Genomic DNA, 27,813 nt, shown 5'->3' on the forward strand with positions numbered 1-27,813 from the left:
TAGGAGATGATGTGGGCTGGCAATCTAGACTGACATATAGTTTCCCTAAATTAATTAAAAATGGAGCCAACTGGTCAGAGTCACAGGGATCCAGCAAGCGGTATTGAGCAAGACTTGAAGTGTTCATCATCCTAAATTGAAATTTCTGACAAATACATTAGTTATGTCTTCCAGGATGTAATCTAGCCTCTGCCATAGCCAGACTCCAGGAGAAGATGCATTATGGGTAGGGGACATTAGGTTGGCAGGCTCTTCCAGGCCATTCCCCCAACTAATGCTGATCATAAAACCATGGCATCCTCAAATATCTGGATTAGAAAGTGGTCTTAACCAGAAGGAAAATGACGAAACATTGGCTTAATACAACAGTAGGTTCCATAGGTTTAAACAAGGTTAGATGTGAACTTCCTAACTGCTTTCTTCTTATTTTCAAACACGTCAACCATCTAGAATTTTTTTTGCAGTTCCACTGCAAAAAAAAAAAAAAACTTGCTTTTGCTAGTAGCTGAGGCCTTAAGACTGTGGAAATCACAGAATTTTTTTCGTTAGCTGTAACAATGACTTACTTTCATTATCCACCCCCCTTCGCCACCCGGAGAATTGACTCTCAATTCATATACACTGAGCAATCATTTCTCACCAGTTTTCCTCTTGTTCAGACAGATGCCAAGCTTGACCTTGTTAGGACTCCTTTATAGAGATAATAAACACACAGCAGAGGATTTAACTCATTCCTTTGTCCCAAATAAATGGAGTCTCCTGGCAAGGCAGATTAAGGAGCTGACATCAGCTGCATTTTGTAATGGGAAAAAAACGACAAGGCACTTTTCCAGTCCAACAATAGAACCCAAAGACCTCTTCTGACACTGAATTAAGGACCCTGGAGTATTCTACCCAAAGCTTGACCTTTCTAGCTGAAGAATACTTGGGAAACTAATTGATAGTTTCTATCAGGGACTGTGAGACACCTTCAAGAAAGTCCAGGCAGATGGAGGTAGGTCCTCTGGAAGGGCAGCATGGTCCTGGACGCTTGCCTGGGATCCAGGAAACGCCTGGTCTAGTCCCCAGTCTGCCACCGACTCCTGAATGAAGGAAACGTTATAGCACTCTCTCCACTCCAGAATAAGACTGTGACCCCTGGGCATAGCAAGGAAGCAGTCTGCTACCTGAAGTGCCCCACAGTCCTTGCATCTCTGGTTCAGACACCTTTTCCCAATTCAAAAAGGGATTCATGTAGTGGGCAGGGAGGGCAAGATGTATCTCTCTCCTTGTGCTGACTGCCTTCCAGAATGTTATCCCGGGCATCAGCATTAGCCTCCCTACAGAGGTTCCAACGGCCACGGGAGCTGAGCAGGCCTCCCCTCGCAGGACGTTGCACCGTCGTTGGCTGGTAACTCATGCTAACATAGCAACACGCTCTGTGCCCCTGCCCACAGGCACCTGGCGGAGTTCCTGTCTGGAGTCATGAACTCCCAGAACGTCAAGTTGCCTCGGCCCTCAGGAGACTCAGTTAATCCCCCACTGTTGTTGTTATTATTGTTTTTCAAACATTTCTGCCCCGTGAAAGTTTTCGTCTAACAAATTTCTGGGAGGCGCAATAGAGAAAACAGAAGAGTGGCCGGCGGGTGGAAGGTGGCTCTGAAGCTCACTCATCCTCCTGGGGCACCCTGAAGGTCAGCATTTATGACTTGAATACTGCTTTAGTCCCCACCAGACAGAAGAGGAGCCTGGGAGCTCCAAATTCTGGCACAAGGCTAGTACTCTGGCCTCTGAACTTCCAAACCCAGAAGCCTTCCACATACAGTTGAAATCCATTCACTTCTAACTGCCCCCTCCCTCTGCCCTCCAGAAAAGGTGCCTTTCCTGGCTATGAATGAGAGGGAAGCTCCTTCCCTTCCATCTGAATAAAGCAGGAACATGCCATGTCACTCCTGGGTAAGTCAACATTCCTCTCCAAAGTTCTATTTTCTCATCTGTTCCACGATGGGGTGACATGAGATGATCCCTAAAGTCTCTTAAATTCCTAGACTCTAACCCTAATGCTCCTCACCAGAACTTTCCAGATGACCCCACCAAACCCTCACTGTCCTAGTTAGGATAATGCCAGAAAATAGTAATAATGTGTTACAACATCCACTTCTCCAAGTTCTGTGGCCATAAGCATTCCAATGAGAGCCTACCGTCCGCGGGGGATGTCATTTAGAGAAAACTTGTAAACACGCCATGCCACCACTGTCCTTTCCCAAGCAACTTTAAATATCCCTGATGTCCCTTTGGTGGGACATTATCCCCTATTTTGAGGCTTTTACACTCTGTGACTGAATTCCCCTGGCAGGCCTAGGAGTAGATTTAAAGCACCCTCGAGCTCACAGGGACCCTTGCTGGCCCAGCCTAAACTCACAGACACAAACTGTCCTTCCCACCCAGGCCCATCAGGGTAACAATAATGGAACTGCTGACTCCATAGTTCAGAGGCTTGAAGAAGAGCAGGACCCCAAGGCTGTGGTCCGGATGCTCTCATTTTATGAAAATTCCTCTCTGGCCTGATTTCCCGCAGTCCTTGGTCTTCGAGGCGTGTGCACATCTGCACGACAGCATCTGCTTCCTTGGAATGTGGCTGCAATGTGTGGATTCCTGCAGCGCACAGATGAGGCAGATGAGTCACAGCTGGTTAGCACTGCAGGCACGGGACAGCACGGACGCTGGCTGTGGTGGAGTCAGAAGGGTTGGACTCTTGGGGTCATTCTCCACTCACTAGCCTTGAGCAAGTGAGTATTTCTAGAGGGGATTCAACTTCCTCTTCTCTCATACAAGGGAAGTTGAAACAGACGGTCTCCAAAGCCACCCCGGCCTGGATATTCTATGCATCTAAGACCTCAGAAATCATGGTTCAACTCCACGACCAGACCAGCATGACCGAAGCCTAGGGAAGGGGCCATTCGTTGGCCAGGGCCACACTGAGAATTTGTATCTCAAGACTCTCAGTCTTTTCTTCTTTAAAAAAAAAAAAAAAATTGGGGGCACCTGGGTGACTCGGTCGGTTAAGCGTCCAACTTCGGCTCAGGTCATGATCTCACGGGTCGTGAGTTTGAGCCCCGCGTCGGGCTCTGTGCTGACAGCTCAGAGCCTGGAGCCTGTTTCAGATTCTGTGTCTCCCTCTCTCTGACCCTCCCACGTTCATGCTCTGTCTCTGTCTCAAAAAATAAACGTTAAAAAAAAAAAATTAACAGTGAAGTCCCACCGGGTGGGTGCTTAGGTTTTTAACATAATGTAAATGTAAGTAAGTGCCACGAAGGCCAACATTGTCTCTAGTCAATCCTATTTGGTCTCTTCAGTACAATAGAGCACAGAAGAACCTTTTGTCCCAGGAATACAGCAAATTAGGTCCTTTGGTTGGGCATCAGATGAAGTGGTGACTTGTGCCTAGAGAAGGTCCCCGGAGCCATGGTCACTGAAAAAGGTCCTGAGAAACCAGAACCCCCAAGGGAACACCAAAGTCACACACCCTATCTTCAAGTTCACTTCGCAACATCTGTTCACTGGAAAAAGAGACAATAACAACCTACATTTGGTTTCTATTCTCTCTCTCTTTCTCACTGAGTACATATAGCTCAGTTGGCATCTGCCAGATGCTCCTATGACGTCTCACCAGTGTTCTCCTGTTAACCCTCTGTCCTCGACGCGCTCAGCGTTTCCTCCCTTCTTCCCACTGTTGGCACCTCCATTCCAATTCTTATTCCTCTCATCACGTCTACTGCAATTGCTTCCTAAACGTCTACCAGCTGTCAGTCGTTCCCCATCCAGTCCACCCTCTGCCTGTGTCCAGAGGTATCTTTTTTTTAAAACAATTTGTTTAGTGTTTATTTGTTTTTGAGAGAGACAGAGACAGAATGCGAGTGGGGGAGGGGCAGAGAAAGAGGGAGACACAGAATCTGAAGCAGGCTCCGGGCTCCGAGCTGTCCGCACAGAGACTGACACAGGGCTCGAACTCACAAACCAGGAGATCATGACCCGAGCCCAAGCTGGACGCTCAACTGACTGAGCCACCCAGACGCCCTCAGAGAGATCTTCTTAAAACACCTTTTTGACTGTGACACTCTCTAATCTTTCAGTGACACCCCATGGCCTATGGAATACAGTCCAAGAATCCCATTGAAAACCTACTGTAAGCAGGACACTGCACCTGTGCAAAGACAGGGCGCATGTATCTGCCCTCCAGGAATCGGCAGTTTCATAGTGTGTCATGAGACAAATATCTAATTAATACATCAAAGCTGTGCAAGTAACACAAAGGGAGTGAGGCAGTATACAAGTCGGGGAGCAGTCATTTCCGGGTGTTCAGGAAAGGCTGGGGAATAGGAATAATACTAAATAACAATAAATAGGAATTCACAGCGCAACTCCCTAAGCTTCTCGATCTCCCTAAGCACTGGTTTTACCGCTAGTACAACAACAACCAAAAGAAGTTTATCATGACATGGTACCTTCCTGGAAGGTGGTGGGAGGGTTTAAACGAAATGTTGGCTGGAAGTAGAATTCATAGCGCAAGGGGCAAGCATGCTCAGTGGTTCCGAGATCAGGCTTTAGAGCCAGTCAGACGGCGGGGGCAGGGGCGGGGGGGGGGGGGGGGGGGAGGGAGTCCTGCCTCCACCCACCTCTTACTGCACAATGGGGGATAATATGATGCCTACCTCATGGGCTTATCGCAAATGCCAAACGAGGCAGAATTTTTAATGACATCTGTCCAACACGTATGGAATTCACTCAGTAATGTTGTCATAGGGGTAACGATGGCAACCGTGTGCATAATAAAGTGCCTGCTGGTATCGCCAGGTGCTGCATGAGCATCGCGTTTCTCATCCACTCTGACCGTACCAGTAACTGGCTACCCATGATCTTGCTCGTGCCCCTCGGTTTCTTCAGGCAACTTATGGGGAAATATTTCGAAAGGACTGGTCAGATGCGAGAGGTCATTTCTCCTGTGCGTTTACCTTTCAGTCACACACATTTGTGTGTTACCTTTCAATTACCTTTCAGTAACACACATTTGTTCCCCGTGTATGGCCGCATTTGATTCTTGGGGGAAGAGCGGGGATCATTACACTTACTTTACAGAAAAAGAAATCGTGCAAAGAACCCAGGTGGACTTGTCAAGTCTTTACAGAAAGCCAGTTTCTCAGGCCCTGGTCTGCTTACCCCCAAGTCATAATTTTGTCTCTCCATTTAGTCATTCTGTTAGAACAGGCTTTGTCCTAGAAGAGACCTTTTGGTATGCTTCCTGGCTATGTATTAGTCCTAAGGCAACCCTGCCCGTCAGGGTAATTTAGTAAAATTTGGTAAAACAGAAGGACTTTGAGGGTCCTCGTATTGTCTAAAATCTGTTAAAGAACTTTCTCTTTTATCCTCACTTGGAGACGACATCTATTTTACAAAGCTATCAGGAAATGGAGACTGAGCTGTGAGGGATGAGGGCTTGATTTATCTGTGTGTGGTACACAAGCCCTAACAGTGAACTCCAGGTCGTTTCACTAGACCGTCAGTGCTGGCACCTTAGGGCCCACGTCTAGGTTTGTTTCCAGCAGCGAGCACGGTCTCAGGCAGAGCAGGAAAAGGCCTATGTGTCCCATTAGTGAGTATAAGGAAAGGGCCGTGGCCTAGAAGGCAGCCACTGACTCCTGCTGAGATGCTGGACGAGTGAGATCCCTGCTCTGGGCCTCAGTTTCCCCATCTGCCCAGTGAGGGAAGAGGACTTGTGGGTGTCTCCAAGCCCTCCCAGTTCTGACAGCCTACAGCTCTCAGTCCAGTGCTCCCTTCTCCAGGCCTCATAGGGTCAGTCTGCATCCTGCTGTGGAATGGCGAGATAAGTCCCTCCCATGGCCCTGCTCCAAGCCCGAATCCCCTGACCCCCGGGCTCCTAATTTCTGTGCAGTGCTCTGTGTTTACTCAGAACATGCCCTCGACCTTCAGGCTGTGACTGACCCCAGCTACCGCAGCAGCTCTGCTAATTCTCTGGGAGTGGACAGGCGGCCTTGGCCTCTGAAGGAAACGAGAGGAGGGGAGATGTTTCTCATGAATCTTGGTTGTAGTCCCTGGGGGTATTCTTCCACTCCTGAGATAGTGGGTTCTAATGCTAGGGACACAGAACCCAGGAAGTGGAAATGAGCTTCAGAAAAGTGTGACAAACGCTCATCATATGCAGGAAGGGCAAACAGCGTAGGCTCTGGGGGATGGAAAACAGAAGGAAGGTCCCGATGCCGGGGCAGGGCACACAGGCATACTCAGATGGGTGTGGCGCGGGGGTGCTCTGGGGTGCCGGGGCACCTGGTGCACGAATCTGCATGCCTGTGTGTGCGCAGACCGATCTCTGCTCCACCTCGGTGAACAGCAGAGCTTGAATCTACTTTGGTGTGCTCAAAGAGGGAAAACTAGTTACTAGAGCTTGGGGTACAGCAATAAAACATACAGGAATCCCTGCCCGCAGGGTGCTTATATTGCCCTGAGGGAGACAGATAAGACACACCAAACATAATCCATAGATAAATTATACAGGGCGTAGTAAGGCGATAGGCAGAGACACGCAATGCAGCAGGATAAAGAGGGGTCACGGTGAGGCAGGGCAAGGGTTGTGATTTAAACGCGTTGGTCAGGGGGCGCCTGGGCGGCTCAGTTGGTTAAGCATCACTGTGGATTTCGGCTCAGGTCATGATCTCATGGTTCGTGAGTTCGAGCCCCGCGTTGGGTTCACAGCGTAGAGCCTGCTTGGGATCTCTGTCCCCCTCTCTCCCTGCCCCTCCCCCACTCCCTCACACACACTCTCTCTCAAAAATAAATAAATACACACTTTTTAAAAATACAAAATTAAAATAAATAAACACGTCGGTCAGGGTAGTCCTCATTGACAGGGTGACTCTTGAGCAAAGACTTGGAGAAGTTGAGGAAGTTAGCCATGTGGCTTGCTGGGGAAAAGCCTTCCACCCAGAGGGAACAGCCAGGGCGCAGACCCTGAAGGGGGCACGTGGCCGGTCTGTCTAAAGAACAGCAAGGAAAGCAGTGTGACCGGAGCAGGAGGTACAGGGATGAGAAATGGAGACAGACAGGTGCAGGAAGGGAGCCAGGAAGGACGGCCAGATCACCAGGCGGCTGGGAAATAGGGTCCCTGCTCAGCGCCCACAGCAATGACAGACTTTACAAGCTGTTTTCATGCCAGTGTTTCATGACCTCTCAACTCCTAGAGGACACTATTAACATCCTGCCCCCACCTTAGATGCTTGTGAACACTGAGGCCTGATGACAGAGGTGTGCTTGTCAATGATTAACAAGTGGCTCTGGACTTGGGGGTAGGCGGGGAGGGCGGGGAGAAGAGATGCTCAGAATTCACACACCGTTCACCATTCAGGTACCCTAGACACTCATTATCTCCAGGGCATAGGTAACCAGTTAAATACTGACAATGGGAGGTGATGACCTTCTGTATAGGTTGTCTCCAATAGAATTTAATTAATTGCAACTTTCCGAAACGGAATTGTTAACGATGGCTGTGTTTTAACAACTGGCTGCAAAATCTCCAAAAAGTTGACCCTTTGCACTTATAAACTGGTGGCAGCCAGCTCTGCCACCCTACTGTCTGGGGAGGTTAGGGTGACACATGCCATGAGAGGCAGGGCGGGCACCCAGGTCCTTTGGTCCTTGTTCCTGTGCTCTGCAGGAGTTTTCCCGTGAAGATCTGAGGATGTTCATGACGGCCGGGGCTGGACAGGGTCCTTGGCAGGAGCAGAAGAATATGCCAGCTCACACATTCCTGGGAACTCTGCCTGGGGACCCTGGTCTGTGGCAGGCCCCTTCGCTGCACTCAGCCCTTACTCAATCACGGCTTACACCCCCAGCCTGACTGTGACATACCTTGAGCCAGGCTGCCTCTGCTGCAGAACACAACCCTGCTGTGTTTTCTTGCCCTTGGACTGTTTTCGGGCTCCAAACAGTTTGAGGCCCAGCCCCACCCCCCACCCCCCACCCCTTGTCTCTGAGGGGATTTGCATGTGAATGAGCCTGGCTCTGAAGTTCCAGAAGGCACGGGGTGGGGAGTCTTTCACAAGCTGGAGAGAGTGAATCCTTCCTGGCCCTCCTGCCCAGCCCCAGTTCCCAGACTCTCCCGCCTACCCCCTCTCTACCCCGCTCCTGCTGGGACAGTGGGCATTGCCAGTTTCCCACCTGCGGGACGCCCCGCTTCCCAGGCTCTTAGAGCCCCTCCCTGCCAGCCCTCTTTTTCTCCCCATGCTCCTGCTGCCTGGAGACCATCCCCTTTTCTGTCCAGAGCCCTTCTTGCAAAAAGGCAATCCTTCCCGGGAGCAGTGGGAGTCTTGGACTCCGAGGACCCGCCAGCCATGGCTCAGGCCCCCACGCCGTTAATGGTGCCTGCCATTTCCATGGACACAATACCTTCTTAGGGGCTTACCCAGGTCTGTTAGGAGCTTTTTACTGTGATGAACACATAAGTAAGAACACCGTACTGGGACTATGGGACACACCTCTGCCATTATCAGGCCATGTGGCTTTGAAGGGGTTACTCCGTGTCCCTGAGCCTCACTTTCCCCACGTAAGAAAGAGAAGAGATAAACTTGGTAGCCTTTCATATCCTTTCTATCTCTGAACTTCTGTAGTTCTCTGATTCCAGTGACTGGACCAGGGCTGGAAGTCAGGATATCAGGATTTTGTCTCAGGTCTGCTACTCCTAGGCTGTGTTCCCTTGGGGACTCATGTCACCTCTCTGGGCTCAGAATCACAATGTGTGCCTGAAGTGCATTCCTTGCAAGAGAGCCAGCAGAAGCAAATATAATAAAGAAGGTGAAAATACCTGTCAGCTGGAAAGTTCCACACAGAGGAGGGAAATGACTGTTACCAGCGCTATTATTATTATTATTATTATTACCAGCCAATGACTTGGCTGAAACCCAGGCATCAACCTCCAGCCCCTCTCGGGCAAGCCAACTTGAGCCTTAGACCCACCAGCTGTGCTATTTTACTTCCATGGCTTTCAAGAGCTTCCAGAATGCAATACACAAAACGCACTCATACGGACACACACACCTCCTTTCTTCTCTAGTCCCAGGCTCTTGTCTGGAATCCAGTACCTGTAATTTGCTCCTTCTCGTGATCTTTAGCGGAAATCTGGGCAAGTGTGTAAAGTAGAAGATTGAGCTGTCGAGCCCTGGCCCGGTCCCTGGAGGTAATAGACTTACTGAGAGGGTGGCTTCCGGAGCACAGAGCACTCTCTTGCGAGTCAGAAGTCCTAGCCCAGGGCTGCACGTGAATCCCCGACCTAAATTCCCACATCTAGAGCAATCCTTTGTTTTTTGTTTTTGTTGTTGTTTTTTAAATATAATTTATCATCAAATTGGCTACCATACAGTGTGTAAAGTGTGCTCTTGGTCTTTGGGGTAGATTTCCGTGGTTCATCGCTTACATACAACACCCAATGCTCAACCCAACAAGTGACCTCCTCAATGCCCATCAGCCATTTTCCCTCTCCCCACCCCCCATCCACCCTCAGTTTGTTCTCTGTATTTAAGAGTCTTTTGTGGGTTGACTCCCTCCCTCTCTGTTTGAAACTATTTATTCCCCTTCCCTTCCCCCCATGGAATAGAAGAATCCTTTGAAACACAGGGAAGTGAGGAGATTCCTGGACTTACATTCCCTTGCGGGATGGAAACTTTGAGAGCTCCCTCACATTCCTCTGTGAAATCAGTGTAATATCCTCTGTCTGTCACCCACCTCCCGGGATTGCCAGGAGATGCCTCGAGTGCAGAGGGCCAAAGGAACTTAAGATAGATGCCACCTGCCACATGAAGTGGCCGGGCTGTGAGGGGTCTCAAGGTTTCCCTCCCTCTCCATCGGCCTGGGATCTGGGGTCCTCACAGGATGAGAAGTCTGTGCTGATGGCTTCAGTGAGATCGGGAATGAAGGTGTGAAATTGGAAACCAGAGGGGATACGGGGACAGTTCCAGTCTCTCCCTCTTCTTCAAACAGTGAAATTACCCATGCCCACCCAGCAGGGAGTGCAGAAGGGGGTCATCTTGGATGACCGGATCTCAGCAGTCTTGTTCTTCTCACTGACGTCCTGAGAGCTGACTAGATTCCAGGTGCCCTTCTAAGTGTTCCACGCGTATGAACTCATGTCACTTTCACAACAGTCCTGTGATATTAACGCTATCGCTGTCACCATTTCCCAGATGAGGAAACCTGTATACGGAGCGTAGCCGTTTCCTAGGGCTGCCATCACAAAGCACCACAAACTAGGTGGCTTATAACAGGAATGTATTGTCTCACAGCTCTGGAGACTTCAAGTCTGAAATCAAGGTGTTAGCAAAGCCACTCTTCCTCTGAACGCTCTAGGGAAGAATCCTTCCTTGCCCCTTCTGGCTTTTTGGTGGTTGACTGCAATCCCCGGCACTCCCTCTGTGTGGCAGAATGTCTCCAATCTCGGCCTCTGCCTTCACACTTGACTCCGTGTGTCTCTGTGAACAAACGTCCCCCTTATAAGGACACCAGTCTTTGAATCATGGGTCTACCCTAAGCCAGTATGAGGTCATCTTACCTTGACTACATCTGCAAAGACCTACTTCCGGATAAGGTTGAATCAAATCCAAGGGTTAAGACTTGAATATATCTTATGGGGGAGGGGGGCCACAAGTCACCTACAACACAGAGAGTTTGAATGATTTTCCCAGCATCTAATAACTGGTGAAGACTCATGTGCAACTCATATAAAAATGAGGTCCCACATGATCCAGTGTCAGTAAGGGATTACACTAAAAAAAAAAGAAGAAGAAGAAAAAGGAAAAATTTTGGTGGTATCTGGGTGGCTCAATTGGTTAAGCACCCAACTCTTGATTTCGGCTCGGGTCATGATCTCATGATTCATGGGATTGAGCCCCACATTGGGCTCTGCACTGATAGCACAGAGCCTGCTTGGGATTCTCTGTCCCCCCCTCTCTGCCCCTCCCCTGCTAGAGCTCACTCTCTCCCTCTCTAAGTAAACAAACACTTTATATATATATATATATATATATATATATATATATATATATACATTATATATATATATATATATATATATATATATATATATATACATATATATATACACACTTATATATACACTTAAGTGTATATATACACTTAAGTGTAAGTATATATACACTTATATATACACTTCTATATATATAAGTGTATATATATATAGAGAGAGAGAGAGAGAGAGAGAGAGAGAAAGAGAGAGAGAAATTTAAAAATTGAAAGCAATTCACAACTCAACTCACTTTCTTGAGAAACCAAACCCAAACAGAGATGCTTTTACTATACTCTTATATGCCCCCACCTCACTTTCTCTCTCTCAATCTGTCTCTCTCTCCCCCTTCTATTTATTCCCCCAGTCTCCAAGAACTCCACACCAAAGAACTCTTCTGTCTCCCCTCCTCCATCCACTTACACACCATCCACTGACTCCCCCTTGGACTTCATGATCACAAAAACCATTCATGCACTGCCATATGTGAATTTTAGTTATTCTGAGTTTCTTGATTGTTTTATCAGAGTTCTACCTCTTACCATATTATCTGTGTGGAATTAAAGCAAAGAGCCTCACCTCTTTTTCAGCTCTGTTGGGACCCAAGGGCTAGAAGAAAACATTAGGAGGTGACAGAGTGGGGAGGAGTCACCATACCAGAGATTCAGGTGTTTATGAGAGACAGAGGGACTGCAAACCAACCCTCAACTTCCAGGCTGGGTTAGTTGCTGCTCTTGTGTGTTCCGTGTTTGTTGACCTAAACTGACCAATTTTATGCCACTGGTAGAATGAGAAGGAAGGAAGTAGCTTTGGGCCCAGGTTTCTTTTTAAAATACTTCTAAATATAGAAACAGAAGAAAGAAAAATCACCTGCAGTTCAACTAGCCATTGTTAACAGTTTGCTCTAATTCTTTCTCCTTTTTACTTTCAATGCGTTTCTTCGACATAATGCATTGTGGTAATTACGCCATGTATATGTTTAATATGCGTAATATAACCTACTAAGAAAGTTTCCAGGTCATTGCAAATTCTTCATTAATGTGATAATTAATGCCTAATATTTATTAAGTTAAGGCTCATTTAGACTGTTTCCCCTAGAATTGGATATTTACCATTTTTTTTTTTAGTTTTCTATTATTATACATGACTGCTATAAACATCTTTGTCACAAAAGGTTTTTCCACATTTAGGATATCTTCCCCTAAGTTTTATTCCCAGATAGGAGGCCAAGCAAGAACTTTGTAGGTGGAGGATAATCCAAACAGCCTGATCTGTCTTAGAAGGTAGTGAGTTTCTCATCTTTGCAATTGATCTCAAGAAGGCGGCATGATTTTTTGATAGGGGTGTGATAGGGAGATAAGGAGTCAGGCCAAGTAGCTTCCAAGACCCCAAGAACCTATGAGATGGTAATTCTCCAAGTATCACTTCATAAATGTCACTCTTTCCCTTTGTCCCAAATTGCTTCCTACTCCCCATAGCATATCTATTCCTGTGCAACAAACCACTGTAAAACTTAGTAGCTAAAACAACATCCACTTTACTTGCTCAGATCCTTTGGTCAGAAGTCTGGGCTAGGCTCACAGGATGGTCTTTGGCTGGATTTGCCTGAGGTCATTTGAGGAGCTCTAGTCATTTAGAAGCTTAACTGAAGCTGGAAGGTCCAAGATGACCTTCCAGATGGTGGTAGCTGTCAGCTGGCTGGTCAAGAGACCTCGATTGGGATAATTCCTCTCTGGCCTGTGTGACCTTTGCTTCTCCAGCAGGCGTGACAGGGCTTCCTCACATGGAGGCACACAGGGAAAGAGCTACAAGGCCCCCTGATGCCTGCAAGAGCCACAGGGCCCCTTGGAAGTGGCACACCAGCTCCACATGTCACATGCCTTTTGTCAAGGCAAGTCACAAGGCTTGCACACTGAAGGACTACTCCTTCCAGAAGTGCCTTGCCACGCACAGCTAGAAACACATACTGACGCTTTCAACACTGTCCAGAGATCTCCTTAGCAGATCCACAAGTGCACTGTGTACACTTTTCTGCCAGCTACATTGCCACGGGCAGGTTGTACCAATTGTCTCACCACTACGTGACACAGGTTGTCTTTGTCAAGCTCCCCCCGTGGCTGTTTGCTCATTGCTCTTCTAACCTCTACTTGCTAGCCAGTCCCAAAACCCAAGCCAAGGGTCCTGTTTGCCACAGCCCCATACTTCTGAAGCCGCTACCTGCATCAGCCAGAGTTCAGTGAGGAAAGCAGAGTGAGAAATTGCTCTGTGAGCAATGAGACGTAAGAGCTATTTGGGGCCTCAGAAATCACATGACTAGAGGAGAAGCTGGGAAAGTGAAAGCAGGACTGGGGAGCCGGAGGACCACGGGCACTAATCAGTGCTCCTGAAAACTGGACGTGGGTGGAGATGTTGGCACCTGCAGGGGAATGTGAGAATCCAAGACCTTCTCGGAAGCCAAAGTAGGCCCATGAAGGGGGGCCCACGGGGAGAGGTCTGCGAGAAGCTGTTGACTCTGAACACCTCTGAACCACCCCCAGAGGTGGAAGCTGTTCAGAGTGGGTGGTGGGTCTGAGCCACTGTTGGTCAGCAGAGCCAGTAGTTGGAAAGAAGCGCTGACTGCAGAGTGGAGGAGAGTGAGGACAAGTGGGAACCCACTGGGCGCATCTATGTCTGTTCATTCTCCGTAGCTGATCACAAAACAGCCTTCAGAGAGTAAGGACTGTTGTGCTCTAAACTCACACAAGCCTCTCTTTTGGCCCCCTCTACCCTGGAGCTATACAGAAAGGGAGATTCTGAGGAATATCGTTCCCAGATTAACTAAATTGACCGCAGAATAATCCAGCACATTTCCTGAATATCTGTCTAATTAAAATATCTGCTGGCCTGTCTTAGTTTTGCCAAGGTTTGTGCTGTTTCTACTAAGTTGAAAATTCATAGAAAACAGACCCTGGCTTCTCTTCCTTAGATCTCTCTTCCCAGCTCCCTGTCATCAACACCTTTCCCATGGCAGGTGGTGATGGGAAAGGAGGGATGGTGGAGACTCTGAATACCCCCGGGACTTCACTATTCCCTTAGCCTAGAAGCTCCTCCTGCTTTCCCCAACTCTACCTACTATTTCTACCTCCCTAATTCCTATTCATCTTTCAGGCCTCAGTTCAAAGAACATTCTGTTCTTCCTAAATGTTTTATGATTCCCCTCAGCTGGATGGAATTTGTTTCCTTCTTTAAACCCCTGGGGCTTCCTATCTTTCATTGCTATAACTATGCCCTGACAGTTCCTGAACACATACCCATTTGAGTTACTTATCTTACTTTCCTACTAAATTTCACATTCCCAGAGGCAGGGGACTTGCTCATTAAGCTCATGCAACAAATAAGTAATTTTTGGCATCCTCCACATTACAGTCCAGACAGAATTTGGTACATAAATATTTTTTGAATTGAGTTGAAAGAAAACAAATTGAGGACATGCATCCATGTGTTGGGGCCCTAAATAACAATAGCCTGAAAGGATATGGTTGCCATAATAAGAAATAGAAAAATGAAGAGTCTGTGATCCCTGGCCAGATGGTTCTCTATTATTATGAATTTTGTGTCTTCATTTGATAATGTACTTCCCACCATCATGTAAACATGATGACCCTAGAAATGGGACAGTCCAAACAGAAGCCAGGGTTCAATCTTTTGCTTGTGCTCAGAGGTAAATGATTTTTGTAGAATTTTACAATTCTTAGCAGGGGCTGCAAATATTAACCAAGGTCAGTGACCCTTCTGTTTAGGTTATGACTGGAGCTGTCACTGAGCCACATCCTCTCTGGGAGACAGTCCATGCCCCCAAGATAAAGTTTCAAGAGGCCCTTGAGCCAGAAAAGTTGTTTGGCAAAGTGCCTATGTCTTTTGTCATGTACTCTCTGGGCTGGTGGGTTCCTTTCTCCAGAGTCAGAATAGTTCCAAAAGCAAAAGTGCTATCAGGAAATGCTCATGGTTATCTGTCTACTCCTGAGCAAGTCACTGGCCCACTCTGGACCTCAGGTTCCTTTAGAAGGAGGGGGATTGAAATAGCTCTTACAGGTCCTTCTCTCCCAGCTCTGATATTCCAGGACTCTATTCTGAGCGGCAGGCTGAATTCCCAGGCTTCCAGAGCCTTCTATCCCCTGTTCCTAAAGATATAGATGGCTGAGATTTTCCCATGGGCCTCAGCCAGAACATGCTTACCTGTTGTCTGGAATAGTGTGGCTCTGCACATGATGACTGTTTATCTACCATCATGAAAATGTCTTTTATCCTGCAAGTTATGAGGGAGTTTGTTATCACAGACCCTCATTATGTCTCCCCGTGATCCAAGTTATCCCTGGTTGATTTCACTTGAAAGTGTCCATGCCCCAGGCACTATAGGATCCAAGAGACTTTGGGGGATACCAAAATATAAGCAGGAAGCTGCTGAGTCTGGAAGTGTTAATGCTCAAGTCATATGACTATTCGTTAACTGACTGACTTTGTATGGCATGGTATAGACCACAAACAAGTTCAAGTTCACCAAGTTCTTCAGCAGAAAACAATTGGTGTCTTGAAAATGCTGCTCACCATCCTCCAGTTGGCCTATTGAATGTGTGGGTGTAACGACTTGTTAGAATACTAGTATATCACAATTAGAAGAGAACATATACCTCAGCTAGTTCAAACCCCTGTTTTATCAGGTGGATAACTGAGAGTAGAGAGGAGGCAGCCCTGTGACCGTTTGTGGTAGAGTCAGGAATAGAGCTCAGGACCTTCAACTGCCAGGTCAGGATATCTTATATTATCAATATTAGAACTCAGAGTTAGAGGTCACCAAGATAGGGTCCTCCAGTTCACGCCTTTCCTAGGCCTTCACTCTGGTTTCCATTTTACAACATATTTCAGTTAATAAACTGATTTTTAAAAATACACAAAATAAAACACTACATAAAGGAGACCTAAGAATTGCAAAGGCATTATGGTCCAGGAATGTTCGATGCAGGGCATGCAACATTAAACAACTCAATATCCCCAAGATGACTGACATTCATAATAATGTCCTTGGTCACCAAGAAAGGGTTAGCATGTTTCACCTACAAAAGCAGGGATTTGTATAAAGCACTTTAAAAAGCATTACACTAAATAATAATAATGATGATGATGCTGATGATGGTTATTATTATTAATTATGGTCAGGTAAAACTTCGGCTATCTGGAAAACTCAGATAACCAAAATAACAAACAAGCCATGGTGGTCAAGGAAGTGACTGTGTACAGATAGGTACATTCTACAGTAACAAGGCTGGTGTGAGTTTGGCTAGTATCTGCAGAGAAGAGGAATAAACAGCAAAGCCATGATCTCATCTTCTGTTTACACTTCAATTCCCAAAGTTAGTGATTAATTGTCCTTGTGTTTTGTTGCCAGGGCAAATTGTTTTTCTTTAAAACTCCCACTTATCTTAAATAAATAAATCATTAGTTTCAAAACAGAAGTGTCAAATGTCAAGATACTTCTGACATACTAGGCTAATGAACAAAACAATGAATGCATTAGAAGCTACTAGAGGTACGCAGAGCCTTTGAGAACTTTCCCTTAATGACTTTAAAAGGCATCAGAATCATTCTTGGTAAGAGATTTTCTCACGCATCTTGGCTAAAATGTCAATCTAGAGGTCGCAAACACAAATACAGCCTCAAAAGAATCCAGTCAGTGTAAATGATAGAGTGGTAGGTAGGCCAAGTATTCATAGTCAAATAAACATACCAACCAGCTACCGTATTGTACTTCCCAAACCAAACTCACACAAAATCAGCTTAGGCACCCAATGTAGGCTCTCCGCTGGGTTCTCTGAATTTACACAGGGTCTCTGGCTCCTCCAAGGAAGGGAATTCTTTTAGCAAACAGGTAATTTTTGCATCTGAGTCTTAACACAAACACAAATGTTTCAGGGATGATTCCAGCCATTTCTGAATTATTAAGACTACCTACTAAGTATAGTTCTAATTATATAATTTCCCTGTTCAAAAGTTTCCAGTGTCTTTTCTTTACTCAGAATTAAGAGTCACATAGTGTTCTTATGGTATTCAAAGTCAGTCATAATCTCGTTTCAACCTTTCCTACAACTTTATGTTCCCACAGACTCCCTGGCTTCTTGTTCTCAGAAAGAGCCTTACACTTTAGTTCTTGGTAACAAACATTTGTTGGGTAATTGCTAGGTGCCAGGTCCTGCTCCATGAACTAAAAACACATCTACAAAGAAAACAAAGTCTCGTTCTCCTGTAGTTTCCATTCTGATGGGATCTTTCATCTTCTGAGTGCCAGTGCGTTCCCAGTGACTGTGTTCCCGTTAAAACACTTGTCGCACCGTACAACAGCTCTGTCTGTGTTTTCATCAGTCTGAATTTTGGCTCCCCAGGCACAGCTCCCATGCTTTACTCAGTGGCAGGCACACACTGAATGCTCAGTGAATGCCTCCGAGTTCGTTTCTCGTCTTTGGAAATGTGGTCAGTTTCTGTTGCATATGGAATCCATCTGTGAGGTTATCTAAGTCTGAGTTCTAATAGTGAGTTAGTTTTGACAGATGAGTCATTTTTTTGTCCATAGGATGACAAATGTCAAGCTACTACTGATGGACCTAAACAAAGGAATGAGGCAGTGACTATGCAGCCACATGGACTTAACCCGCACTGTGTCTTTCCTCAAGTCCCAGAGTCCTAAATCCTCTTTCTCTGGGTTTCCCAGGCTGCCTGGTCTGTTCATGGGCAGCCCCTCCCTCTTTTCGTTTAGAGACCAAGCTAATTTTGGAAGCTACTCATCTTGTTCCCTTCCTCTTTGATCCCAAAGGTAGAAACCGAAGAGCAGGTGCTGGCAACCTTCTGTGGCAGGGAGACCACAGACACGGAGCAGACCCCTGGCCAGGAAGTAGTGTTCTCCCCCGGCTCCTTCATGTCCATCACTTTCCGGTCAGATTTCTCCAATGAGGAGCGATTCACGGGTTTTGATGCCCACTACATGGCTGTAGGTAAGTTGGAGAAATGGGTGGCTCACCCCAGGTCTCCCCTTCTCTCTAAAGATTAAAAGTACCTCATGCTCGTTTCTTTACAATGAACACCTACATACTCACCATAGAGATTCTGCCATTAATATCTTCCTGCATTTGCTTTATCACATATCTACCCATCTATCCATCCTCAATCTAGCTATTAATCCCCTCTTTTTGATGAATTTCAAAGTAAGTTGCAGACAGACAGTGGTACACTTTTTCCTAAATACTTACCCGTGCATTTCATTTTGCTGAAGTTCAATATCTATTCACAATTTTCCTTCTTTTAAAGTAAAATGTACATTCAGTGAAATGCATAAGCCTTCAGTACATTTGTTGAGTTTCAAAAATTTTATATTGTATGTAACCCAAGCCCCTAACAAGGTGTTGAGCTTTACCGTTAACCCAGAAAGTTCCTTTATGCTCCTTCTCAGTCACAGTCTGGTCCCATCTACCTTAGAGATGACAACTGTTCTGATTTTTTTTTTTCCACTATAGATGAGTTTTGCCTCTTCTTAAACTCCATATAAATGAACGTACACAAAATATATTTTGGAAGTGAGGATTCTTTACTCAGAATAAAGTTTTTGAGTTTCAATCATGTTGCAATGCATCGCTAACTTGCTCCTTTCCTGGCAGAGTAATTTTCCATTGTATGAATATAATACTGTCTTGTTTATCCATTCTTTCATTGGTAGACACCTGCACTCTATCTTTTTTTTGACTCTCACTAATAAAGTTTCTATGCACTCTTGTACAACTTTTTTTGTAAACATATTTTTCACTTCTGTTGGGTAAATAGGTAGGAGCAACATTGTTGGGTCATAGGGCAGGTGTATATTTAATTTCATAAGAAATTACCAGGCCTTTCCCAAAGTTTTTTTGTACTATTTTATATTCTTTCACCAATGTACAAGAGTTTGATGTCAATTTTTTAATTTCTAAAATTTAAAATTCTGATGAGGTATGTAGCAGTACCTCATTATGGTTTTGATTTACATTTCCCTGATGACTAGTGATGTTCAGCATCCTTTCATGTGCCTGTTGGCCATTCTTTTAGCTTTTAGGGGGAAACGTATGATCAAAATTTTTTTGATGTGTATCTATTTGTTTTGAAAGAGAAGGAGTGTGGGAGTGGTGTAGGGACAGAGAGAGAGGAGAGAGAGAATCCGAAGTAGGCTTCCAAGCTGACAGCATGGAGCCCAATGTGGGGCTTGATCTCATGACCATGAGATTGTGACCTGAGCTGAAATGAAGAGTTGGGTGCTTAACCGACTGAGCAACCCAGGTGCCCTTGCATGATCAAATTTTTAAATTGGGTTGAGAACATGCCTTTCTTTAATGTCTACGTTCCCACTGCCCAGGGAAGTGGGATATATATAGAGAGAGAGGGGCTGCATGGACTAGAAAGAAAGAATGGGTTCTGGAGCTACCCTACCTGGGTGTGAATACTGACTCCACCTTTTATCATCTCTATGACTTGGAGTAAGTTCTTTAAAGGCCCCAACTGTCTGTTTCATCATCTGTGGAAAGGGGATGGTAAGAGTTCTACCTGCTAGTATCACAACTCTTACGGGGTAGTGGCACCCGTGAGAGGCAGCTCGCCTGGCCTCGAACCTGGCTTTTGACGGTCTTGGATAAGTTGCCTCCGTTCTCTGAGTTCCAGTTGCCTCATTTGTAAATGGAGACAATGACTACTTTGGGGCTTTATGTGAGGCTAACACAGGGAGTGGCCCATACTGTGTGCTCTGTACATGGCTGTTGTCTTCATCGTCCCACATGGACTGACTGACCAAAAGGCTCTACCTGCCCTGCAGATGTAGACGAGTGCACTGAGCGGGAGGACGAGGAGCTGTCCTGCGACCACTACTGCCACAACTACATCGGCGGCTACTACTGCTCCTGCCGCTTTGGCTACCTCCTCCACACGGACAACAGGACCTGCCGAGGTGGGGCCCAAGGATGACTCCGTATATCACCACTTTGTGCCATGTTTCTCAATAAGATTAGGGGAGGCTCAGAGGCGGAACAGATATGGAGTAGAAACAAGTAAAAATGAAGCCAGAGAGCTCTGCCTCAGATACCCTATGCTTGAAGATGCTGAAATGCCCGCCAGCCGGGAAGTCTGCGTTCAGGTTCTCAAAGGACCACATTTGTGAAGCCTCTAGGCCATCTTTCTTCCTGGACAGCAGGAACTTCTGCTCTCCTACTGTAGGTAACTGGCCTGGCCCCAGTTATGGGAAAAGCTGGGTTCCCAGTCCTTTCTCAGCCATGCACCCGGCCTCACCCAGCCGTTCCTTTACCTCTTCACTCCCCTAGCCTCTCAAGTTCCTCTGTGATCGAGAGAACCTCAGTCCAGAGAACAGATGAGGAAGGAGAGAGGCAAAGACAGAGACAGTGAGGAATATGCCCCATTCCTTCCATCTCTGGTTTCCTGTCTTAATCAACACGCTCACCCTGCTGCCACCTCCGGGCAGGGCGAGGATGGAGAAATGGAAGACTTCAGCCACTTTCCATGAGGGCCTCCCTGACTGGTGGGGTTATCAGCACAGAAGCAAGTGGTGAAATGTAGCACATGCTGTGGGCTCAGCACAAGTGACCTAAGTCTGCACAGCACTGTGAGCAGACATGTCCCAGAGATGGTGGCCCTTGGCAGAGTGGGAAGAAGAAGGAAAAGGAGAGTGCTCCAGGCAGAGAGAACAAACGTTCAGAGTCCTGGTAGAACTTGGCATGTTTGGGGCATTGCCATCAGATCAGTATGGCTGCAGGGTAAAGATCTGTGTTTTAGGAGGGTCACTTGGAAGCTGAGTGGGGGATCATTGGAGGAGAGAAAGGCTGGAAACAAGACTTCTTTTCCTTCCTCCTTAAAAAACTTTTATTTTCTTCTGAATAAAACCCCCATGTGATCCATCAGTATAAAGGAGGCACATACAGGAGTTTTCTTCAAGAGGGCTGTATTTTCCTTGGTTTTTATTCAGTAGGTATTTATTGAGTATCTACTACATACTAAGTCCGGTGGGCTCTAAGAATGAGCAAGGCTTCTCAGTCTTTGTTTTCATTTTCTCCTCTGCCTCCAGGAGCCTTTTAAAACATTATCTTCCTAATTTCCCCTACCCATGAAATTTTAATACCACAGATAATACTGTATGTATGTTTATATACTGTATGTCCTGTCTGTGTATTATGCATAAAAAGAGTAACCTTGCCTAAAAAAAAAAAAAAGAAAGAAAGAAAGAAAAAATAGCCTCCATGGGCTAAATGCCACCCCCCAGAGAGTGCTTGGGGTAAGAAATGAAAAGAGGTGGGAATTCAAGAGGCCTCATCCTAACCATACTCTGCAGCTCACAGTTATAGGACTTTAGGTTAGCCATGCCCCCTCTCTAAGCCACAATTTTCTCATATTCAAATGAGCAGGATAAACAAGGGCTTAGAAAGGATTGACATCCCAGATCTGGGAGGGGTCAGCCCAAGGACAAAGGTTCAGTGGAAGATAAAGGGCCTTGGCAGGGCTAAGCCATGGCCAGGGTCCCAGGACACTGGATCCTTGGTTGCAGCTACAGTGGCGAACAAAGCAGAATCCCTGAGCTCAGGGAACTTACAGTCTACTGGGGGCAAGAAAATCCCCCAACAAATATATTGCACAATGTCAAGCAGTGGTCAGCCGCATGAGGAGAAACAGAACGAGGTCAGGGCCAGAGAGTACGGATATGTGTGAGTGTCCCGTGTTGGATGAGGGATCAGGAAGGCTTTGAACAGAGACCTAATGGAGTTCTGGGCTGAGGGGAGAGCAGACAAAGGAGGTCTAGAGGTTTCCCCCTACCAGTCTATCTCAAAACTTTTCCTTCTCAGACCCCCTCTGCCCCACACCAATACCAGAGAGGCTGATGAGAAGGTTTATCACACTCACTGCCTTTGAGTCTTGACTCTGAACATTATGAGGTGTGTGACCTTGGATACATCACTTCTCCCTGAACTTCAGTCTACCCATCCATAACATGGGGCTAATGATGCCTTCCCATTGCCTCTCAGGACCAGTGGGAAAGTCATACAGTAACCGATGAGAAAGGGGTTGCTGTGGCCATGGCTGTGGTGTGCCACTTTGCTCTGGTATGTTTCCCACAGTGGAGTGCAGTGATAACCTCTTTACCCAGAGGACCGGCGTGATCACCAGCCCCGACTTCCCCAACCCTTATCCTAAGAGCTCGGAATGTTTCTACACGATAGAGCTAGAGGAGGGTTTCATGGTCAGCCTCCAGTTTGAGGACATTTTCGACATTGAGGATCACCCTGAGGTGCCCTGCCCCTATGACTACATCAAGGTAAGCCTACAATGGACATTTGCCCTGGCCATGCTGGGAGATCTTGGCTGAATTGGGAAAATCGATATTCTTGGTCCTCCAGTTTCTCCCAGGATAGAAGACCAAGACCAAAAATTACTTAAAATAGTGTCTACCAGCTCCATCAGCTCCAGCCTAGGGATCTTCCCTGATCCAACACTAGCTCCTTGGCCACCTGTAAAATCCCTTTTGCCATGTCATGTGACATCACCATGCAGGAACACCAGAGGTGAAGGTCATGAGGACCATCTTAGACTTCTGCCTGCCGCGTATAGTATCCCAGGAGCTACGCTGTAAACCTTCTCCAGGCACTTAACCTCATGGGGCTTCACTTTTCCCCCATTCACAATAAGATGACAAGATGGAGATATCACCCAAGATTGTGGAAGTCACCAGATGAAGGGTCAGGAGGCCTGGTCCTCGGAGATGGAAGAAAACACGAGTTAGAGGCACAGGAAGGACCCATACCTGGTAGTCAGGAAATCTAGATCAGCTAATAGTGCCTACTTCTTTCTCTCCATCCCCACTGACTCCGTTCCAGGAAAATCCCTCTTATCTCCTGGTCCGTGGCAAGGCTTCTAGCTGTGTTTCTTGCTACTAGCCTTGCCCTACACAGTCTGTTCTCCATGACATCAAGGCTGATCTTTATAAAATCCAGATCCGATTAGGACTGCTCTTGGAAGTAAACATAAACCCCTCAATACCATGTGGTGCTTACCTGCCTTTCCAACCTCATGCTATGGCACTCCTTCTGTTCCAGCCACTCTGGCTTCCTTCCTGCTCTTAATGCTGGGCTCTTTCCCACCTTTGGCCTTGACCTTTACATATACTGTTTTCTCTGCCTGGAAAGTATTCTTCTCTCTTCCTCAAGTGACAATCTTCTACTCATTCTCCATGTCTCAAATCCAGTGTCACCTCTTTGAAGAAACTTTCCCTGACCATCTATTTAAAGTTTTGTCTACAAATAAACAAATAAATATTTTATCTATTATATAAATGATGAATTATATAGGTTACATAGATTTTACTACATACATTAGAAATATATAGCATATACTTGTATTATATATATATATACACACACACCATCATGATTATTTTTTATAATTATTTTGCTTATTTATTGTTAGTCCCCCCCTCGCCTCCATCCTCGACTAGACTGCAGTTTCTTTGAGAGCAGAAGCCTTTTCTATCCTATGCACCTAGACAGGACTCTGTCCCATTCTGAGACATAGTATGTTCATCTTGGAGCAGAGGACTGCCTTGTCCACTTCCAAGTCCATTGTAATCTGTAAGTGAGAGAGTAGAGATGGAACTGTTTGGTGAATGCTAATGCCCGCTAAAAACATGAGTGAATACTATGGGTGCACATGGAAGCTTCCAGAAAGCCGGGGTTCAGTACAGAGATGGTCCCAGCAGCTGCCACCACAGCTCAGATGTGACCTTTTTCTCTATCTTGCCCCTCACAGATTAAAGCTGACCCAAAAGTTTGGGGGCCCTTCTGTGGAGAGAGAGCCCCAGAACCCATCAATACCCAGAGCCACAGTGTCCAGATCCTGTTCCGCAGCGACAACTCTGGCGAGAACCGGGGCTGGAGGCTCTCGTACAGGGCAACAGGTAATACAGCCTCTTCCCCCATGGGTCACACTTAGTCACCATGCTCAGCCCTCATGGGACAGTAGCTGAGGGATGAGGGATGCAGGCCTGGGACTCCTCTGGGGACGTGACAGGACCCTCAGCTCTGCTATAAAGGTGGTTGGGGCCAAGTACATTCTGTCTCCTGACTCAGTTTACCATCCAGAAAATGGGGGCAAGGGCAGCAATAATGGTGGGATTAGACTAGACATAGTTTTCAAACTTGCCGCACTTCAGAATCACATAAAGAGATTTAAACAAGAACAATAATAAACAAAGAAACTAACAAAAAACCCCTTATTTCCTGAACACTACTCTTTCACACCGATTCATTGGGCCTGGAGAGAACCCTCCCAGCTCAGCCCTCTCCAAGTCTGGGGCAGGAATTTGAGTGCGGGCCTTATAGCTCAAAACGTTTCCTCATGGCGGTTTGCCTCCTGTGGCCCCCAGACTGGCAGCCTCCATAGGCCTCATTCCCTAGTACCCCAAGGCAGCCAGTCCTGGCCCAAAGCCTGATAGAGCCATGTGCCCCAGGGGTCTGCAGTAAGCCGAGGAAAAAGAGGGTACTGGTTGTGGCTGATCTCATAGATCTGATATCCTGGCCTTGCCTGCATTATCACATCAATGCCTGGTTCTGGGGAGGGGAATGGAGAGTGTATTAACAGAGAGTTTGTCCAGAAAAAAATGTCAGGGGTGGAGCCAGGCCTGGGAATCCTGTCCAATTTAGGCTTCAGAAGGGCGGACTCAGAAGCATATGGTCACGGTCTCTCTCTAACACTCTGAAGAACGGTCTTGGGGAGAAAGAGCGATTAAGTCATACTGAGCTGCCCAAGAGAATAAACTTTGCCCAGTGAGTGCCAATGACAAGGATATAAATTTCAGTGAAATAGGAAAACACTGTTCCTTTCATCAGAGGAGTCCAGTAGGAAAGGTACAGGTTTGGGAGGTATTAAGCTCCCTGTCACTGTAGGAATGCAAATAGATGTTTGACGTCTACCACGGAAGATGTTGTAAAGGAGGCCTCAGACAAGGGTCGCACTCAGTGACATTTAATATCCTTCCTACCGTGTGTTGTGATTAAATCATTTGGCCAACCAGCTCATTTTACCGATGAGGAAATAGAGGTCCAAGTTGGAAAGTGACCTGCTCAAGGTTCCAGAATAAGTCTTCAGAACCTAGTAGGTACAGACCCCCAACACCTAGTTCTGTGGGTCTCCCCTGCACCATACCTTGCACTGCAGGGGCTGGCCACCTGCTGCAGCCTTTTCGTTGTTTTCTCACCCACCGCTCTTTCATTGCTCCCCACCAGGGAATGAGTGCCCGGACCTACAACCTCCTGTCCACGGGAAAATCGAGCCCTTGCAAGCCAAGTATTCCTTCAAAGATCAGGTGCTCATCAGCTGTGACACAGGCTACAAAGTGCTAAAGGTACAGGGTCCTGCTGAGGGAGGAAGGGCCACCAGGCCAGAGAGATGCTCCTGTGCCTCCCAGGGCAGACGGGCTTCCCGGAGCTTGCCATGACCCCTCCACTTTATTTACCAACTTCCCCATAAACCTCCAGCATGTTCCAGAAATGCCAGCCCTCTGAAAATCCAAAGCATGCATCCCAGACTCTCACTTCTAGAAATGGCACAAAAGTCATTTATCAGAGCTTGGGCTGGTTTGAATTGCAAAAACAAATCAAGATCCGTTCAGCCCTACAATCAGGACAAACAACCTTAACGGAGTTCATCAGGCCGATTGGGGGAAACTGGGATGGGAAGCAGAGATTTGAGAGGCGGCACATGGCTCACTCTTCCCAGGAGCCTCCTGGCTACCTTGGAAAATAGAAACAAAAGCACCTCCTAGGCCTCACCTGAGATGAATTAAAGCGGGATCTCTGGGGCAGGGCCAGTGGTTGGTTTTTCTGTTATGTCACCCAGGTGAGTCCAGCGCGAGCCAAGCTGGAGGAGCTCTCACCGGATGGGTCTCCACGTGGGGTCCCCACCACAGCATCATGTCACTCGTTAGAAATGCAAACGGCAGTCTCCAAGCCAGGCCCACTGAATCAGAAACTCCAGGGGTGGGGCCAAGCAGTTTGTGCAAAAGCCTTTAGGCATACGGATGCTTACGCACGTTTGAGAGGCCCTGCTCTGGAAAGAGAGTCAAGGGTACAGGTTTCCCCTCCAGGACAGTTGCCCCAGCCCTTCCTCATACACAGCCCTTGCCCCTTTCCACGGTAGGAATGGGCACTATGAATTCAGAGTCTGTCTTTTCCATGAAGTCAAGCTTGCCCTTGGAAGCCAGTGGTTGGAAAATGTTAGTCGAGGACAACTGGGTATGGAATTTGAGCCGGTTGTACTGGGGAACAACCACCAACCCCACCCCTCCTCCCTGTTGCCACATCTTCTTCCTGTTTCTTCCTAGGATAATGTGGAGATGGACACATTCCAGATCGAGTGTCTGAAGGATGGGACATGGAGTAACAAGATTCCCACCTGTAAAAGTAAGAGAACAAAACTGGTCTATGATAAGGATAATGAGCTCCCCAGCATTGGTGGGTTCCAATCAGAGACCACACAAGGGTGAAAACCTGATGGGTGTGCTCAACGAGGGGTAGAGCCAGTAACTCAGCAGACACGTGAGGGCTGGACCGAAAGACTATTGTTTGTTTAGGCAATACAACATTAGGATTCCAAAAGAAACTTCTTGTTGGTCCCAGTTTACTTCCCAAATGCTAACTTTACCTCTGCCTGCAGGCAAGTTGCCAAACTTGCTAAAGAAGTAGCTTGTCCCCTGCTCTGAAACTAGCTCTGGCAATTACTAATTCAGGAAACTATTTTAGCACCGGTGCCCAGAGCCAAATGACCTTGCCAATCTGTATGTGGTCATCAGCCATACCCACTAAGGTTTCTGCAACAGCTCATGATTTAGGGCCCGTCAGGAAAGGCTGTGAGGTCAGTAGATCTGTGCGAAGCAGGGGCCAGGGGCACAGCTCTGTACTGGCTCTTGAGACCCTGAGATTTTGCATTGACTCTGCTCCTAACCCACCCCATGATCATGGACAAGATCCTTCACCTCAAACGTGCAATAAAAAGTTGAACTAACTTTCATACTTTAGAATACATTGGGGCATTTCTCAAATAATATATTCCACATAAATCACCTAGTGTGCACTGTAAAAGTATAGATTACCAGCCACCACCCTGTCCCCTACCCAGGTCGCTCCAGTTAGAGACTTGCGAAGACCACAGTCTTAGGAAACTCATTATGGCAGCATGGGGGAAGGGAGGTGTGGTGACGGGAGGGTGGGAAGGGAAGAAAGGGAAGGGGCAAAGAGAGGGTTGGCTTTAGGATGGAGAGGTGAAAAGGCAAGAGTCGGTCCTGCCCACCGCCGTTTCATAGCTTGCCATAAACAGTGGAGTAGTATCCCACTTCCCTGTAGTTAGGAGAACTAAATGGCTCAAATTCTCTAGGCAGGCAGATCCACTCCCAAAGCCCCAGGGGGGGACTCTGTCAGTAGGAGCTCTCTTGAGGCAAATCCCAGACAGAACTTTAGAAAATACACTTGCTTTTCAAATCTTTCTTTTTTATATGACAACGTGGCTGGAGTCAGAGTCCAGGGTGGGAAAAGGCGGGTGGGGGGGGGGGCATTTTATGGCTTTCACTAGTTGGATGCCTATAGGAAACAGGAAATTCAGGTAGAAAAGAAAGGTCCAGAAACTGAGGAACTCAAAGGCCAGCAGACATGTCCACCACC

General features: G+C 46.8%; 1 protein-coding gene across 3 annotated transcripts in view; it reads left to right on the plus strand.

Moving 5' to 3' along the window:
* The window catches only part of MASP1 (MBL associated serine protease 1), a 60,901-nt gene that overhangs the window by 8,998 nt on the left and 24,090 nt on the right, over positions 1–27,813 (plus strand). For all 3 annotated transcript variants that reach the window (XM_043594627.1, XM_043594628.1, XM_043594629.1), the window contains exons 3-8: positions 17,904–18,081; positions 19,920–20,051; positions 22,225–22,421; positions 23,909–24,056; positions 25,384–25,502; positions 26,481–26,559. In XM_043594627.1, the coding sequence (XP_043450562.1) occupies positions 17,904–18,081; positions 19,920–20,051; positions 22,225–22,421; positions 23,909–24,056; positions 25,384–25,502; positions 26,481–26,559 (853 nt within the window). The remainder of the gene's footprint in view (positions 1–17,903; positions 18,082–19,919; positions 20,052–22,224; positions 22,422–23,908; positions 24,057–25,383; positions 25,503–26,480; positions 26,560–27,813) is intronic.

This window comes from Prionailurus bengalensis, chromosome C2 (assembly GCF_016509475.1).
Source record: "Prionailurus bengalensis isolate Pbe53 chromosome C2, Fcat_Pben_1.1_paternal_pri, whole genome shotgun sequence".
Lineage (NCBI taxonomy): Eukaryota > Metazoa > Chordata > Mammalia > Carnivora > Felidae > Prionailurus > Prionailurus bengalensis.